Source organism: Malus sylvestris, chromosome 17 (assembly GCF_916048215.2).
Source record: "Malus sylvestris chromosome 17, drMalSylv7.2, whole genome shotgun sequence".
Taxonomy (NCBI): domain Eukaryota; kingdom Viridiplantae; phylum Streptophyta; class Magnoliopsida; order Rosales; family Rosaceae; genus Malus; species Malus sylvestris.
This window is the reverse complement of record NC_062276.1, coordinates 11,157,795-11,172,623: the sequence shown is the minus strand read 5'-3', so window position 1 is coordinate 11,172,623 and position 14,829 is coordinate 11,157,795. Positions and strand designations below refer to the sequence as shown.

The window sequence follows — 14,829 nt, the reverse complement described above, 5'->3', positions numbered from 1 at the left end:
GCAAAAAATCAACGTTGCAAAGATTTAGTTTTTTTTTTAATTGCCAAAGCTTGAGGTATCTCACACCTCGAAGGATATGATTAATCTCCAATGGCGCCTTGAAAGGTTAAAGACATTTCAACCCACCCTTGACCACCTTCAAATGACACACCTCTTCCCAAATCTTTTTAACTAGGGAATTACCATGTTTTGCCAGCTTTGTGCCTCGAACTCAAGACTAAGGAGCATACCTGACTTTCTATGGCAATGGCATTTTCACTAGACTACTTGCGATGGTCGTTGCAATAATTCTTGGAGAATTACTAAGAAGATGAACTGATCATTAAATAACATTTTGCATGATGAAAAAAAAATGATAAAAGATAAGGGAAATGTAGCTAGCACGAAAAATAGCCAATCACAGCATTACACTAAACTCTCAAGAAAAAAAAGGCTCTAATTGATATTCCAAATCATGATTCACACGGTTTACAGAAGTTGGAATTGTTTCACTTTGTGCGTGTTGGTTTCATGGTTTGTTATTTTTTATTTTTTTATTTTTTTAAAATACTTTTTTTATAGAAAAGATACAAATTAGATAAAATCACCCATATTACAATCAGTACCAATACAATTAAGTAACAACGCTTTGTCATAGGTGGCAAGGTTCTGTCCCAAACATGAAAATTATGATACATAAATTCCGTACTAATAACAGCATTCGCTAAAAAATTTACTTCTTTAAACATGATTCTAAGTGATCACATCAAAAACTGAAGTCAACCATTTAATATAAGGAAAACTAATGAAAAGAGCTTGAAAACTTTGAGTTTTAATGATAAGGACAAAATAAAGAGTAAAGTGAATAGTACAGGATTGACTTTTTAGTGTAAAAATGTGGTTTTTCGTTAAAGTAAACAGTACCGGAAGTTTTTCGTTAAAGTTTCCTTTAATATATTCTAAAATGTACCTCAAAAGCCAAATAATAGAACAAACCCCTTTTATATAATTAATGACCAACTTCGAAGCACCTTCGGCTTCGAGACACTTTTTTTGCGTTGGTTTACTGTCGGGAAAGAGGGAATGACGTCTTCCTTCCTGGCTTTTATTTATTTATTTTTTATTTTGACCCTTCATTTGGTTACCAAGTCAAATTTCGAAAGAAAAAAGCTTGATATTCCCCAAAAATATATACAATAAAGCCGTTTTAAAAAAAGATTTAAAAAAGAATAATCTGTTTAAAGTCATAAAAGTTTTAGAAAAACTAACGAAAAGTCTAATTTTTTTTTTAGTTTTAATAGAAAAATGACAAATAAACGTGTAGTGAATAGTATCAGAAAAAGGTAAAAATATGATTTTTCGTTAAAAGTAAACAGTACCAAAAGTATTTTATAAAACTTCCTAAATTTTTTAATACTAATTTGAGACCAATTTAGGTATAAGAGTAAACTTCATAACGTAATATGTTATAATTTTTCTAAGTCACATCTTGAGGACACTTTCATATAGTTATGATTTTTGCTTTGAGATGCGTTTAATGCCTTTCTTTTTGCACAACTTCATACGAATACTGATTTTTCATATTGATCTTACGTGACAGATTGATTTGACAGAGAACAAAAGAAAGTTATTCAATACCCCTCATGTATACAACAGGGCCTTGTGCATAGAAGAACGCCTACAAGTAAAGAATGTACATATGTTCAATAAATTAAATACTTGATGCTCAAAGAATTCTATTTAAGAAAACAACATTCTTTAAGGATGCATAAAGTTTTTTTTTTATTTATTTTTATTTTTTTTAACAAACGATCCTAAGGGGAGGGGTGAGATTATCCTCACAATGGGCTAGTAATAGTGTAGCTCAAACTCGCTTTTGGCGAGCATCGAACTTAAAACATCTCACTTACAAGTGAAGATGAATACCACTAGACCGTAGTACTAAGTGTATTAAGTAAGTGTAATGTTAGGGAGACAAAAAATGTAAACTAAAAATTTGCAAACCAAATGATGTGTCAACAATAGGAAATAAGCATGTTAATCAACGGTTAAGTAATAATCTTATCATCTACAACTATATTATTTGGTTTGCAAAATTAATTTAAAAAATTTAATCTCCCTAACATGATCCATTAAGCAATAGCCTCCCTAAATTGTAAAATTGGTTTCAACCTAATTTTATGATTTTATAGAGGTTGTACTGTAAAATCTGATTAGTTTCACATTTTAATCCTCTTTTTCATTTTCCCCAGATATTTATTATACAGTTCAACTGCCTAAAGGTAATATATATTTACAATTATATTCATATTTGTATTATCTTATTTTATTCAGTTGCATATCTTGTAGTTCATTCAATTCCCTGTTTGGTTGCTGAGAAAATACGACAAAGAGAAAACTTGGATTTGAGATCTTCCTGTTTGTGGATTGCTTCTGTGGACTGCAATATTCAGTTCAACAAGTTCATTTGATTTAATTAAAGCTCAGCTGAGAGGTACAAAGATTTTCTCTGCAGATTTTTTTTTTCTCAGGAACTGAATTTAGCTACAGGTTCTTATTCCCCCTGCTTGTATATACAATTTATACTTTTGTGCTTTTCAATTATTTTTAATTTTTTTTGCTGCTGCTATTGAATTGCTTTCCTTTCACACTTTTATCTACTGTTTGGCTGGTGAGAAAGTGAAATGAAATAGAAAATCAGATTATGTCATGAATAATCACTGTGTTTCCCATTCAATTCAAGTCAAGCCTTGTACTTTCAAGAATTTGATGATAATAGAAATCAAAGATGCAAACTTTTCGTTTTTTTTTTCATTTCTTTTCTAAATTTTCTCAGCAACCAAACAGAGGATAAGTGAGGGGGCAAAAATGATATGTCATTAATCCGTACATTATTCTGACATTGTTGCGGGTCTTTTAGCTCGTAGCTACCGCCATGGCGGTTGTTGTGTTTTGGATTACTTTGGTGAGTTATTACGCTTGACATGTTTTTGCAGGGGTGTGTAATCTTTGTAGTTGAGCCAGTATGAACGGAAACTACAGCAATGCAAGTGCGAGTTCCAGCTCGAGTTTAGATAGCAGCACTCACGGTACGGAGGATGATCAAACCATTGCAATCATCTTGGGAGAAGAGGAAAAGCTGAAATTTGATGGCACGCTTGGGAAAAGACTGTGCCACTTAAATTCAATTCCGGTATGTTCCTCGCTAGTCATTATGTCTGCAATGTTTTGTCTTCCCTGATTGAAAAATTGTACAGGTGTGCCACCATAAGGCATCTTTTGTGTGTGCTAGAGCGTGTTTGTATATGAACATATGTATTCATGTGTCGTATCAATTCTATCGAAAAACTACGCCCATTTCTTTTGGTTGTTATGAGTGGGAAATAGCTAATGTGTGCTTTTGACGACGCACAGAGTAGAATAGTCCAAGAATCTGCTCAGGTGGTTTGGTTTTTATTCTGAGTAATATCTCCAAGTTCCGAACTGAAGTGTCATTCTTAATTGCTGATCTTCGGTCACCAAATGTAAATCTGAATTCTAGTGTGATAAAAAACTGGTAGTGAATTAACACAAGTATATTTTTATGTAAGTTAATGATGCAGGCAGAAAATAGGGATGTGCTAAGTAATTCACATCCTTTCACACTTCATGATTACTGGGAATTGGAGGTGTTACTTATACATGCCTTTAGACGTAAATTTGTGCTGGTATAGAAATGTATGTAGTATGGGATATGAAATCTTGTTGCTACTTAGATGCGGGCCTTTGATACTTTTGACATACTAATTTTTCTTCTTTAGATGAGCACCATTTTCCTGTCTCATACGCAATTGATTGCTATGTCTGTTGGAATTGAGGAGACATTTTTCAAATGCCGATAAGTCTATTTTACTTGTTTAATTCTTGCTCCACTGTATGAGATAGTTTGTTTGCTCCTTTATCTTAAGATAAAATAATACACTCTCCACCTACTGTCTGAGCAGTGCATATACGTATGAGCTAACCTTGTTGTCCATTTGACTGAAAATTGGGTAGCTTATTGGTATTTAACTGGATATACATATGTACTCACTGATTTATTGTCCATTGCAGCACACTCCCCGGGTAAATGGGGAGATACCTGATGTGAATGATGCAACCCAAGACCATGAGCGCCTGTCAGCAAGGTTGTAATTTCTGTAATGAGCTCTCTACACAATTTCTGTAACGAGCTTTCCCTTATTCAGTGCTTATAGTACACCACGGGTTAGGGAACATAGTTTGATCATAACTTCACAAATTTTATTTTCTCAAAACAAACTTTAGAAAAATCCTTCTTTCTTTTTTCTGAAAAGGCAGGGTGGGGTTTATTGTGAACTGCTCATTGCAAATATCCCGGTATCCTTTGCTACTTTCCTTTTGGGTATTAATATTATTTGTTGGTGAACTACTGAGAGATGTAGCTATGACCGAGCAGCTTGTTGTGCACTTGGGTTTGTAAATGGATGATTTGATAGCTGGAAGAATCATCTTGATTGTAATATCTTTTTATTGGTTCAGGCTGGCAACATATGATTTATCTGAACTGCAGATCAAGGGCGATGGAAACTGTCAGGTTTGGCTACAATAATTAATTTATCACCTTATTGTTTTCAAAGATTTGCATCTGTTGACGTTCTATTTATCTTTATACATTGATTTGAAACGCAAAAGGCATACCACATGTATATTGTTATCATTTTATGTATTTGTTATTTTGTTTACTTGGGTTAAGTCGGCGTAACCCTTGATTTATCAACCTACATTAATTCGTTTACAGCCCTCTTTTTCTCTTTTTGGGAGGAGAGGGGTTTTCGAGTAATTCCAAGATATTTGGTTAATATGCTGCAGTTTCGAGCATTAGCAGATCAATTGTTTCGGAATCCAGAATACCACAAGCATGTAAGAAAACAGGTGATAAAGCAGGTACGGCTGATGAAGCTCCTTTCAGTCCATTCAATTCTTAACTTAGTTTAGTTATGTACCTTGGCCTAATATTTTCATTTATTACTAGTAGTCGATATGCAAATCTTAGTACCTCACTGTACGGAGTGGACGCAAAATCTTAGGAGTAACACTAGGATAGCCGTTTATGTTTGCATTTTTCCTTGCTTTTCGAATTTCACAAAAAATGGAGCTTAATTCTGGTTGCACGTTTTCTGTATGTTTCAGCTAAAGCATCACAAAAAACTTTACGAAGCTTATGTCCCAATGAAGTACAGTCGCTACCTGATGAAGATGAAAAAGTTAGATTTCTGCGTTCATGCCTATTATTTAGTGAAAAATTGAGACATTTTGCAATATATATATTGAACTGTTACTAAAAGTTAAATGGATTTTGTACACAAACTATGGCACTAGAACCGGGGAGTGGGGAGATCATCTTACACTACAGGCAGCTGCGGATCGAGTATGTTTGACTCTCCTTTTTCTCCCTTTCGCCAGGTTCTTTTAAGGTCACTTAGTGAAAATGCTTACTTTCTTCTTCACCCCACCGTTATTTAAAATGCAGTTTCGTTAGATCAAAGTAAAGAATTGTAAATCATTGTTTCTTTGCATATGTTGATTCTTCTGTTTGCTCTCTGGTAACTCCATAATGGTTTTGTTCTTTCCCGCTTTATATAATGCTTAGTTTCACAGTGATTGGTTTCTAACGGTTACGGATTCTTCTGTAGTTCGGAGCCAAGATTTGTTTAATCACCTCTTTTCGGGACACTTGCTACATCGAGATTCTTCCTAAAGATGGGAATCATGCGCGAGGTATATCTCATTTGCTCACTTTATCTTTATTTGAATTAAGTCGTGAAAGTCGAAAGAAAATGCACAATGTATTTATTAACCAAGTGGTACTGATATGCTGTGGAAAATCAAGCCAAACTAGCCAAGTTGGGCTTTTGGATGGAGTTAAGTGCATAACTTGATATGTACATGGGGGTTTAAACTTTGTAATAAAAATTTAACGAGGTTGCGATTGTTTGTATTTCGACTTTCGTGTGTTTTCAGAGCTTTGGCTGAGCTTTTGGAGCGAAGTGCATTATAACTCCTTGTATGCAAGTGCAGGTGCTGAACTAAACTATTACTTATACTTCTCATTTGCAATTAGTTTCTTCTTGACACTTCGGTATCGGCACCATTCCAAGATATAATCAGTCCTCTGATTCCTTTTCACTAATCTGTTTACAGATGTTCCGTCAAGAACTCCCCGAAAGAAGCATTGGCTGTCATTCTAGCGGTATTTCAAACGGTCTTTGGTTTCAAAATATTCCATATACAAGTTACATTAGCAAGTATATTATGGTGATGGGCATTGTAACTTGGTGAAAACTAACAAGAATTCAGATCTTTCTTTTCGCCGGGATGCCGGAAATTAGACTTTAGATATCTGTAAATAGAGCTTACATGTTAAAAGGATCACATAAACGAACTAAGTCAACACTGAAAAATTGGACTCCCCATTTCATTTGGAACGTATTGCAAGTAAAATGTGGTCTTAAGTCATCTCGCACATCGGTTGGCAACTGAACATCGTCTGTGCAATATGAGCAATTTGAACTCGGAACCTATTTTATAAAGTGAGCGTAAAAACGTCACTAGACCAAATAATCATTAGATTCAGCGGGTGAATTAGGATTACGTATGTAATATCCTATGAACTTAAGATCTCTTATTGCGTGAGAGAAATAAAAAAGCACCTAATGTTTGACCTTGGGGCATTCCTGCCGACCTTCTCAATAATCTAACTTTCGTGACTCTATTTCTCGTTGAGGATTCAAAATTTCAAACAATTTTTGGATCACGTTTTAAAAAATTAACAAAAAATCCAAATTATTAGACGAATAAATGGTTTTGAATTTATTTGATGTTTGACGGATTTAATTTTTAAAGAGTAATCTCAAAAATAAATAATTCAAGGCATCGAACAATATTACCGAATAAGGAGAGTCGAAAAGATGGAACGTGAGGTTGGTCTTGGACATAGTTCGTTAATCAAGTCACGCAGCAACGCGCGCCAACGCCGAATGATGTACGCAAGCACCTATGATAACCGGTGGCACAACAATACGAAGCGTCTCACTGACCTCCACGTGTACAACACGACACGTGTATCTTAACCATTGGCTTCTCCACTCTCCTAATTTTCCACATAGGCATTTCTTCTGCTCTTTCTGGTATACTAAAGTTCCGCATCTTAATGCATTCACTGAGAAAGTTCTCGCCTTCACTTTCTTGCTACGTTTTCTCGTCAACCAAACAGAAAATTGTGCCGCCAGTCTTCTGGAGGATGCGATCTGCACATTACTGGTATCCCTTTCTTTCTCTCTCTCTCTCTCGTTCTCTAACTATCTCTTCGCTTTCGTTTTCCTCTCTCTTAATTCGATCATTTTTTCGATTTTCTCTCGACGTGAAATATAAGATGTTCAAATTTAAGTCCTCTGTTTGGTTGCTGAGAAAATGGAAAACGTAGTGCGGAAAAAAATTAGGGTTTAAGCTTATTCAATTATGTTTTTTTTTCAATGAAATTGATTCGAATTTCGGATTGAAATATGTACACAGAGCAATCAGTTGAGCTTAGTAGACTCCCGCTTTCCATTTCTTCGTTCCCAAACAGTATACAAACTGTAAATTCTCGTATAAATTAACTGTTTTTTATTTGTTTTATCAGTCGCAAGTTAGAAAAATTGAATCTTTATGCTAATATTTGTCAATTTTTGTTGTTGTGTTTTTTCAGACGAAGCTTTGAAGTCCTAGGGTTTACCTAATGCAATCTAGGATGGCGTCGATCCTAATCAAGCTAGGGTTATTCCTATCTGTGATTTGCCTCATGTTTTCGCCTTCTCAATGTGCGGTTATGAGTATAGATCTAGGCTCTGAATGGGTGAAAGTTGCGGTAGTGAACCTTAAGCGCGGGCAGAGCCCGATCACAGTCGCTATTAACGAGATGTCGAAGCGAAAGTCCCCTAACTTGGTTGCATTTCATTCTGGTGACCGCCTTCTAGGTGAGGAAGCAGCTGGATTGGTTGCTCGGTACCCGGAGAAAGTCTACTCTCAAACAAGGGACTTGATTGGAAAACCCTTTAGTTCCAGCAAAACCTTTTTGGATTCATTGTACTTGCCATTTGACGTTACAGAGGATACTACGGGAACTGTTATTTTCAAAATTGATGATAAAGTGACTACTTATTCAGTCGAGGAACTAGTGGCGATGATTTTAGGTTATGCTGCAAATTTGGCAGAGTTTCATTCAAAAGTGCCCGTAAGGGATGCTGTAATTTCAGTTCCTCCGTACTTTGGGCAAGCAGAGAGAAAGGGGTTACTCCGAGCGGCACAGTTGGTGGGGATTAATGTTCTTGCTTTGATAAATGAGCATTCTGGTGCAGCATTGCAGTATGGGATTGACAAGGATTTCTCAAATGAGTCAAGGCATGTAATTTTCTATGATATGGGCACCAGCAGTACCTATGCGGCACTTGTTTATTTCTCGGCATATAATGCCAAGGAGTTTGGAAAGACCGTGTCAGTCAACCAGTTTCAGGTAATTTCATTCCAATTCGAATTGTTTTCCAACATGTAATATTTTGAACCGATGCTTTCCATAGTTACCTTCTACACATGTTATATTGGTTTCACAATAACGCAATAACATCTACCGTGTGTAAATAATCCACCAACGCGAATTTCCTCCCTCTGTGTTCCTCTATTTATGGAAGCATAGTTTACTTTTGATTCTCATGTGATACGCAATTATCTCGGCCAGTTCTTTTAAATTTTATTCTCATTTCTCATGTACAGGTCAAGGATGTCAGATGGAACCCAGAACTTGGGGGCCAGAACTTGGAATTACAGTTGGTGGAGTATTTTGCAGAGGAGTTCAATAAACAAGTAGGGAATGGTGTTGATGTGAGGAAGTCTCCAAAAGCAATGGCTAAATTGAAGAAACAGGTCAAGCGTACAAAAGAAATTCTAAGTGCAAACAAAATGGCTCCAATATCTGTTGAATCCCTTTATGATGATCGGGACTTCAGGTTGGTGGAATTTAAAGTGTATTATACTCTATTATCCTTGTTCCAAAGTTCCTTTATCATTGTTTATTTATATTAATTTAACTAGTGGAAGCAATGAGCAGTGAAAGGAGTTCATGTGTCAATTTTTGTTCGTGCGGCTGTGCCTTTGGGATGCCACTGTTGAAAGTTTTCATTAACTATTATTTTTACCGTTGCCATACTTCTAGTTAATATAGGCTTTTAATTTTCATGATTTTCACTTCTAGAGCAGTGGAAAATAGGCTATGTTAAGTGTTTGAATTTAAGTACTTTTCACATTGCGCTGGAATTTGTCATTAGTTGTCCAACGTACTATACTGAACATAATCATTATGTAGTTGTGCAACTTATGTAGATAGGTTTCTTTGTGATGCCTCTGTTGCCATTGTTGGAAGTTCTATTATTAATTACTATTTATTCCACTGCTATGCTCTGGTTGATGTAGGTTTTCTTATAAAAAGCTTGGTTTACCCTTCTAGATTTGGTGGAAAATAAGCTATGTTAAATTTCTAAAGATACATATGTTATTACCCTGTGTACTCAGGCAATTTGTGTTAGTTGTCCAAGATAACAAGCTGAACACTATTTATTTCCCTTTCAGGAGCACGATAACTCGTGAAAAGTTTGAAGAGCTCTGTGAAGATCTGTGGGAGAAGTCGCTAGTACCTCTTAAGGAAGTGCTCAAGCATTCTGGTTTAAAGGTAGATGAGATATATGCAGTGGAACTGATAGGAGGAGCTACCAGGGTGCCAAAGTTGCAGGTTTGACCTATACTATCTCCCTTTTGCTCTATGGTGATGTCCTACCTCACCTTGATATTAATGTTGCCAATTGAATCTCGTCATCTGAGTTTTATAAAGAGTGATCACAAGAAGGAATTCTCTCTTTTTTTAATGACAGGCTAAGCTTCAGGAATATCTTGGAAGGAAAGAGTTGGATAGACATCTGGATGCTGATGAAGCTACAGTTCTTGGTGCAGCATTATATGCTGCTAATTTAAGTGATGGAATCAAACTGAACCGGAAGTTAGGGATGATTGATGGTTCTACCTATGGGTTTGTGCTTGAGTTAGATGGCCCCGATCTTCAGAAAGAAGATAGCACTAGGCAGACACTTGTGCAACGGATGAAGAAACTCCCCAGCAAGGTAAATAACATGGAAAAAAAATAGCAAATGTTATGGTTTTATTTTATAGTTTTTCCCGCTAAGTTGACTCACTATATTTTGGTTTGCTATAAAATAGATGTTCAGGTCCTTTATCCAGAGCAAAGATTTTGAAGTGACACTAGCGTACGAGAGTGAAGACCTTTTACCCCCTGGTGCCACCTCTCCTGTATTTGCTCAGTACTCTGTGTCCAGTTTGACAGAGACAAGTGAGAAGTAAGGATTTGCATTTCCAGATTCTTTCTGTACGATTTATTCTGCAGTGCTCTAAAGAAGTTCTACCTATATGTCCATGCAAAAGCATGAGATGAACACTGACAACATTTTATATTTGTCCTTTCCATCTTATTTAGGTATGCATCACGAAATTTGTCTTCACCCATTAAGGCAAGTCTGCATTTCTCTTTGAGTAGAAGTGGTGTTTTGTCGTTGGATCGTGCAGATGCTTTTATTGAAGTGTCAGAATGGGTAGAAGTTCCTAAGAAGAATCTGACTACTCAGGAGAATTCAACTAATGTTGCACCCAACATATCCACTGAAACTGGTGCTCAGAACACATCAAAAGAAAGCAATGGCAATACTGATGATGGTGGAAATAGTAACAGTTCCAACTCTACAGTAGAAACAGACGTCGTTATTGAAAAAAAGCTGAAAAAGCGGACCTTTAGGATTCCACTGAAGGTATATATTTATTAGTTAATCCTCTTAAAGTTCTTTCGTGCTTCTCAACAGCTCAATAGAAGCTCGTATCTTCTCTAAACTCCTTTATATATTGTAGATTGTTGAGAAAACAGTCGGACCTGCGATGTCTCCTTCAAAAGAATCTCTTGCTGAAGCAAAACGTAAATTAGAAGAATTAGACAAGAAGGATGCAGAGCGGAGGAGAACGGCAGAGTTGAAAAATACCTTGGAAGGATACATATATGGTATTAAAGAAAAGGTGCATAGGTGCAATCGACTATTTTTTTCTTCTCGGCATAAGAAACCACCTTCATTGTATAATATGTTTTTCATGAATATTTACGATGTTTCCAAATATTTCTGGTTTTTCTGTTGATATTATGCCCTTGCAATTGTTGTTTGATGAATTTATTAATGTAGTTTGTTTTGTATTTTCTCTCATATCATGTATCTGAGGATATTGCATTGATTTGCTTTGTATTGAATCTGATGTTATATCTCCTTGTGTTTTTGCTTTGATAGACTAAATTATTTTGTTCTAGTGCTAGATTCCCTATTTTAAAATTTTAGGTCAACAATACTGTTCTTGTTTCAACCTTTTAATGAATTCTTTCTTATACCAGTTTGAAACATCCAAGGAATATGAAAAGGTTTCAACTAGCGAGGAGCGCCAATCCTTTATTGGAAAGCTAGATGAGGTAGGCATTTCTTTTGTGCACCCCAAAATTCTGCTTCATCATATATCTTTGACTTAATTTTTCTATTTAACATGTTATCCATTTTCTTAGGTGCAAGAGTGGCTTTACACCGATGGTGAAGATGCTACTGCTTCAGAGTTTCAGGAACGCCTAGATGTGCTAAAAGCTATTGGTGATCCGATATTCTTCAGGTATATTTTTGCTTTAAGTTTAACTGAGGGTACTAATGCGTTCACCAAGACCCAGACCCTGCGTAAAGCGGGAGCCTTGTGCACTGGGTACGACCTTTATTTATTTTTTATTGAGAAGAAACGATAACACTTTTATAAATAAAAACATGAATTACAAAATAGTGGATAAGAAATCCACCATGTAGCAAAGCTAGCTAAGACCTCTCAAATAGATCTGATTACAAGTAACATAACCTCAACCAAAATCATTTTACGGCTGCTAACATATCCCACACTATATGAGAAAGAGAATAATCCTTGAACTCATTCGAAACTGATGCCCAGAGGGCTGCCCAGTATCTTACTCTACCCCATAGTTCTGCTACCCCCACTCCATTATAATCCTCAAAATTTTGGGTGTGATCTATAATTCTCAGATGTATGAATTTCTAATAGTTAAGTCCTGTGTCAAGTGAATGCAATGTATCTGATCTGATGAATTCTTGGGTGCAGATTAAAAGAGCTTACTGCTCGGCCAGAAGCAGTGGAACACGCTCGAAAGTACCTTGTTGAAGTGCAACAGGTAATTCGGACACCTATTATTATAAATTATAGATTATTATCACATGCTAGTAATTGAACTCGGGCATATCGTTACTAAACAAATAAATAGACTTTAGTTTTACATGTGAAACAGTTGCCATAAAAGGTCAATTACCCTTAATATTTAAAGAGCTATTCTGCTATTGCAATAAAGTAGTGGCGGAGCCACCCTAAGACTAGGGTAGGCTCGGGCCTATCCTCAAATTATTTTTTCGTGACAACCTCTACTATCATTAATTACCACTATAAACTTGAAGTTGTAATTGTATTGGTTAGTTCAATTAATTTCAATCCAATAAATAAAAAGCTTTAAATTTTTTATATTAAAAGTTTGAAACTATAGTTCTAGACTAATATTAGTTGATCATATTCTCTATTTCTTACCTATATACAATTTTTCTCTTTGCTTGCAGACTATTATTTTGGTTAATTTCTCATTTTCCTCTATTATATTATATATGAAATCAAGAAGAGAAAAATATTTCCTTTTTTCAAATTAGCACAAAAAACCCAAATGCTCTCATGCCTTAATGTTTTTAGAAAAATGTTCTCTTGGTCACTATTAGAAAAAATAAATACATAATCAGTTACCTTTGAATTTGATATCAAGACTGAAGAATAAAAGGATGTGCTTTTAATAATGTTTTATTTTCAACTCTTGATATAGTTGACCATGTATAATGAATAATAAATGCATGATCACTCTCACCTTTGAATTTGATACCAAAGCGACCAAAAGAACGAGCTAGTTTCTATATATATTATGTCCATTTTGATCTAAAGTGTGCCTTTCCTAACATGAATTTCTGGCTCCGCCACAGACTATGACCTTAGTAAACTATGAGATGTGACATATTCATTTATCTTTTCCTCCTCAATGTTTGCAGATTCTACGTGGATGGGAGTCAAACAAACCCTGGGTTCCGAAAGATCGAACAGATGAGGTGCTTCAATCATACATGATCCAACTTAAACTCTTCGTGAATTTGTAAATAGTAGTTGTAGTGATGATCTAATTTAGGTGCGTTTGACGGCCTCTGACGCTTAAGGTGTGGGAAATTTATTTGTGTTTTCCAGGTTGCAAGTGATGCTGACAAGTTGAAGAAGTGGTTGGACGAGAAGGAGAATGCGCAGAAAAAGTAAGTAATTGTCGTTGCTGCATTGATTTCTTTTGACATTATTAAGGTAACTTGTTGATGTCAACTATGCATGCGCATATAATCTTACATGCTTATAAGTGATGTTTACATATACGCGTACAGTGTAGTAAATTAAAAACAAGCCATGCTGAAGGGGGGTAAAATAAAAGTTTCCCATTTAGGAATCATGCGGAGAAAGCCCATTTCCCTTTGCCTGATATCTTGCTTTATGTTTACGAGTGTTGAATGTACTATGTGTACGGTGTTGCACGACTATTTGGTTTGAAAGTTTGCTCTTTTCGTTTATAAAAAAAAAACCTGCAGTTAGCAGTAATTTAAGTGCATAATTTCACCTGGTTCATGATTTGTTTCAAATTGATTTTGTCTACCGACTGATATCCAGTCTGCTCTCCTTGAATAACTATAAGTTTGATAGCAAGTTTAGGGCAGTGCTTCTATTTGCTTAACCTAGTTTTTCTCTTCCTTGAAGGACTCCTGCACATAGCAAACCAGTATTCACATCGGATGAAGTGTTCGGGAAGTTGTTTGATCTGGAAGATAAGGTATCATTTCGTTTCTGTTTCTGGGTTGAGAAAATAAATGGAAATGCGATCCCAAGCTATTTCTATACGATTAATGCTCTTATCGATGACTTTATCTTTGTCTAGGTTGCTAGCGTCAACAGAATCCCCAAGCCAAAGCCTAAAATTGAGAAACCCACAAGCAATGAAACCGAGAGCAGCGGAGAAAAAGCTAAGGATTCTGACTCGAGTTCTGATAATTCTTCACAAGAGGACCAGAAAGCCGGAGACTCAGATGACTCAGCAAATGAAAAAGTTGAGTCCGAGGGTCACGATGAGCTGTGATCTAATCTAATTGACATGTCAATTAGCCTTAGTTAACTGCCTTCCCAACCACTGTGGATTGGCATCGATACAGAAGAAGGGAGAATGCACCTGCAATTTTCAGACGTAAGAAAAGAGTAGAGTTGAGCTTGGTTTTCAGTTGCCGTTTGGCGGTCTGAAGAATAGTTGCTCAAGAACCACATCTCTCTTGTTACTTATACTGCTATCATCTTATACCCACATTACGTAGGGGCACAGATCGATTTTCTGCTTTGCCTCGTTAGAGAAAAGTTTTGATCTGCATCAGACAATGTGATACTGATAGGGGGCATTTTTGCTGTTAGAGGAAGACTTTGTACTGTCTTATATTCTTGTTTAAGAAAAAAGATTAGTCCTTTCTTGAATTCAGTTTGTTTGCTATGCTGTTAAAATGAAAAGAATAATTACCCGTCTTTATTAGCCTCTCACACTCTTATTTAATCTGTTTGTTG

The 14,829-nt window shown here is 35.9% G+C and overlaps 2 protein-coding genes across 3 annotated transcripts; both read left to right on the top strand.

Moving 5' to 3' along the window:
• Positions 1 to 2,290: 2,290 nt before the first annotated feature.
• LOC126611076 (OVARIAN TUMOR DOMAIN-containing deubiquitinating enzyme 11-like) lies at positions 2,291 to 6,440 on the top strand. Of its 2 annotated transcripts, none has more exons than XM_050279258.1 (10): positions 2,291 to 2,529; positions 2,976 to 3,172; positions 4,072 to 4,145; positions 4,519 to 4,573; positions 4,849 to 4,923; positions 5,170 to 5,243; positions 5,359 to 5,407; positions 5,673 to 5,757; positions 6,001 to 6,057; positions 6,181 to 6,440. In XM_050279258.1, the coding sequence occupies exons 2-10, from the start codon at positions 3,005 to 3,007 to the stop codon at positions 6,225 to 6,227; spliced, it is 684 nt and encodes a 227-aa protein (XP_050135215.1). In that variant the 5' UTR covers positions 2,291 to 2,529; positions 2,976 to 3,004; the 3' UTR covers positions 6,228 to 6,440. The 2 variants fall into 2 exon arrangements, with proteins under 2 accessions (XP_050135215.1, XP_050135214.1); XM_050279257.1 differs by having other exon boundaries at positions 2,292 to 2,473.
• Positions 6,441 to 7,146: 706 nt separating this feature from the next.
• On the top strand, positions 7,147 to 14,790 carry LOC126611055 (heat shock 70 kDa protein 17-like). The gene is made up of 15 exons (XM_050279240.1): positions 7,147 to 7,299; positions 7,727 to 8,530; positions 8,788 to 9,020; positions 9,640 to 9,799; positions 9,939 to 10,184; positions 10,282 to 10,418; positions 10,556 to 10,883; positions 10,981 to 11,142; positions 11,507 to 11,581; positions 11,672 to 11,772; positions 12,265 to 12,334; positions 13,242 to 13,298; positions 13,432 to 13,493; positions 13,984 to 14,056; positions 14,162 to 14,790. The coding sequence occupies exons 2-15, from the start codon at positions 7,757 to 7,759 to the stop codon at positions 14,357 to 14,359; spliced, it is 2,676 nt and encodes an 891-aa protein (XP_050135197.1). The 5' UTR covers positions 7,147 to 7,299; positions 7,727 to 7,756; the 3' UTR covers positions 14,360 to 14,790.
• The last annotated feature ends 39 nt before the right edge of the window (positions 14,791 to 14,829 follow it).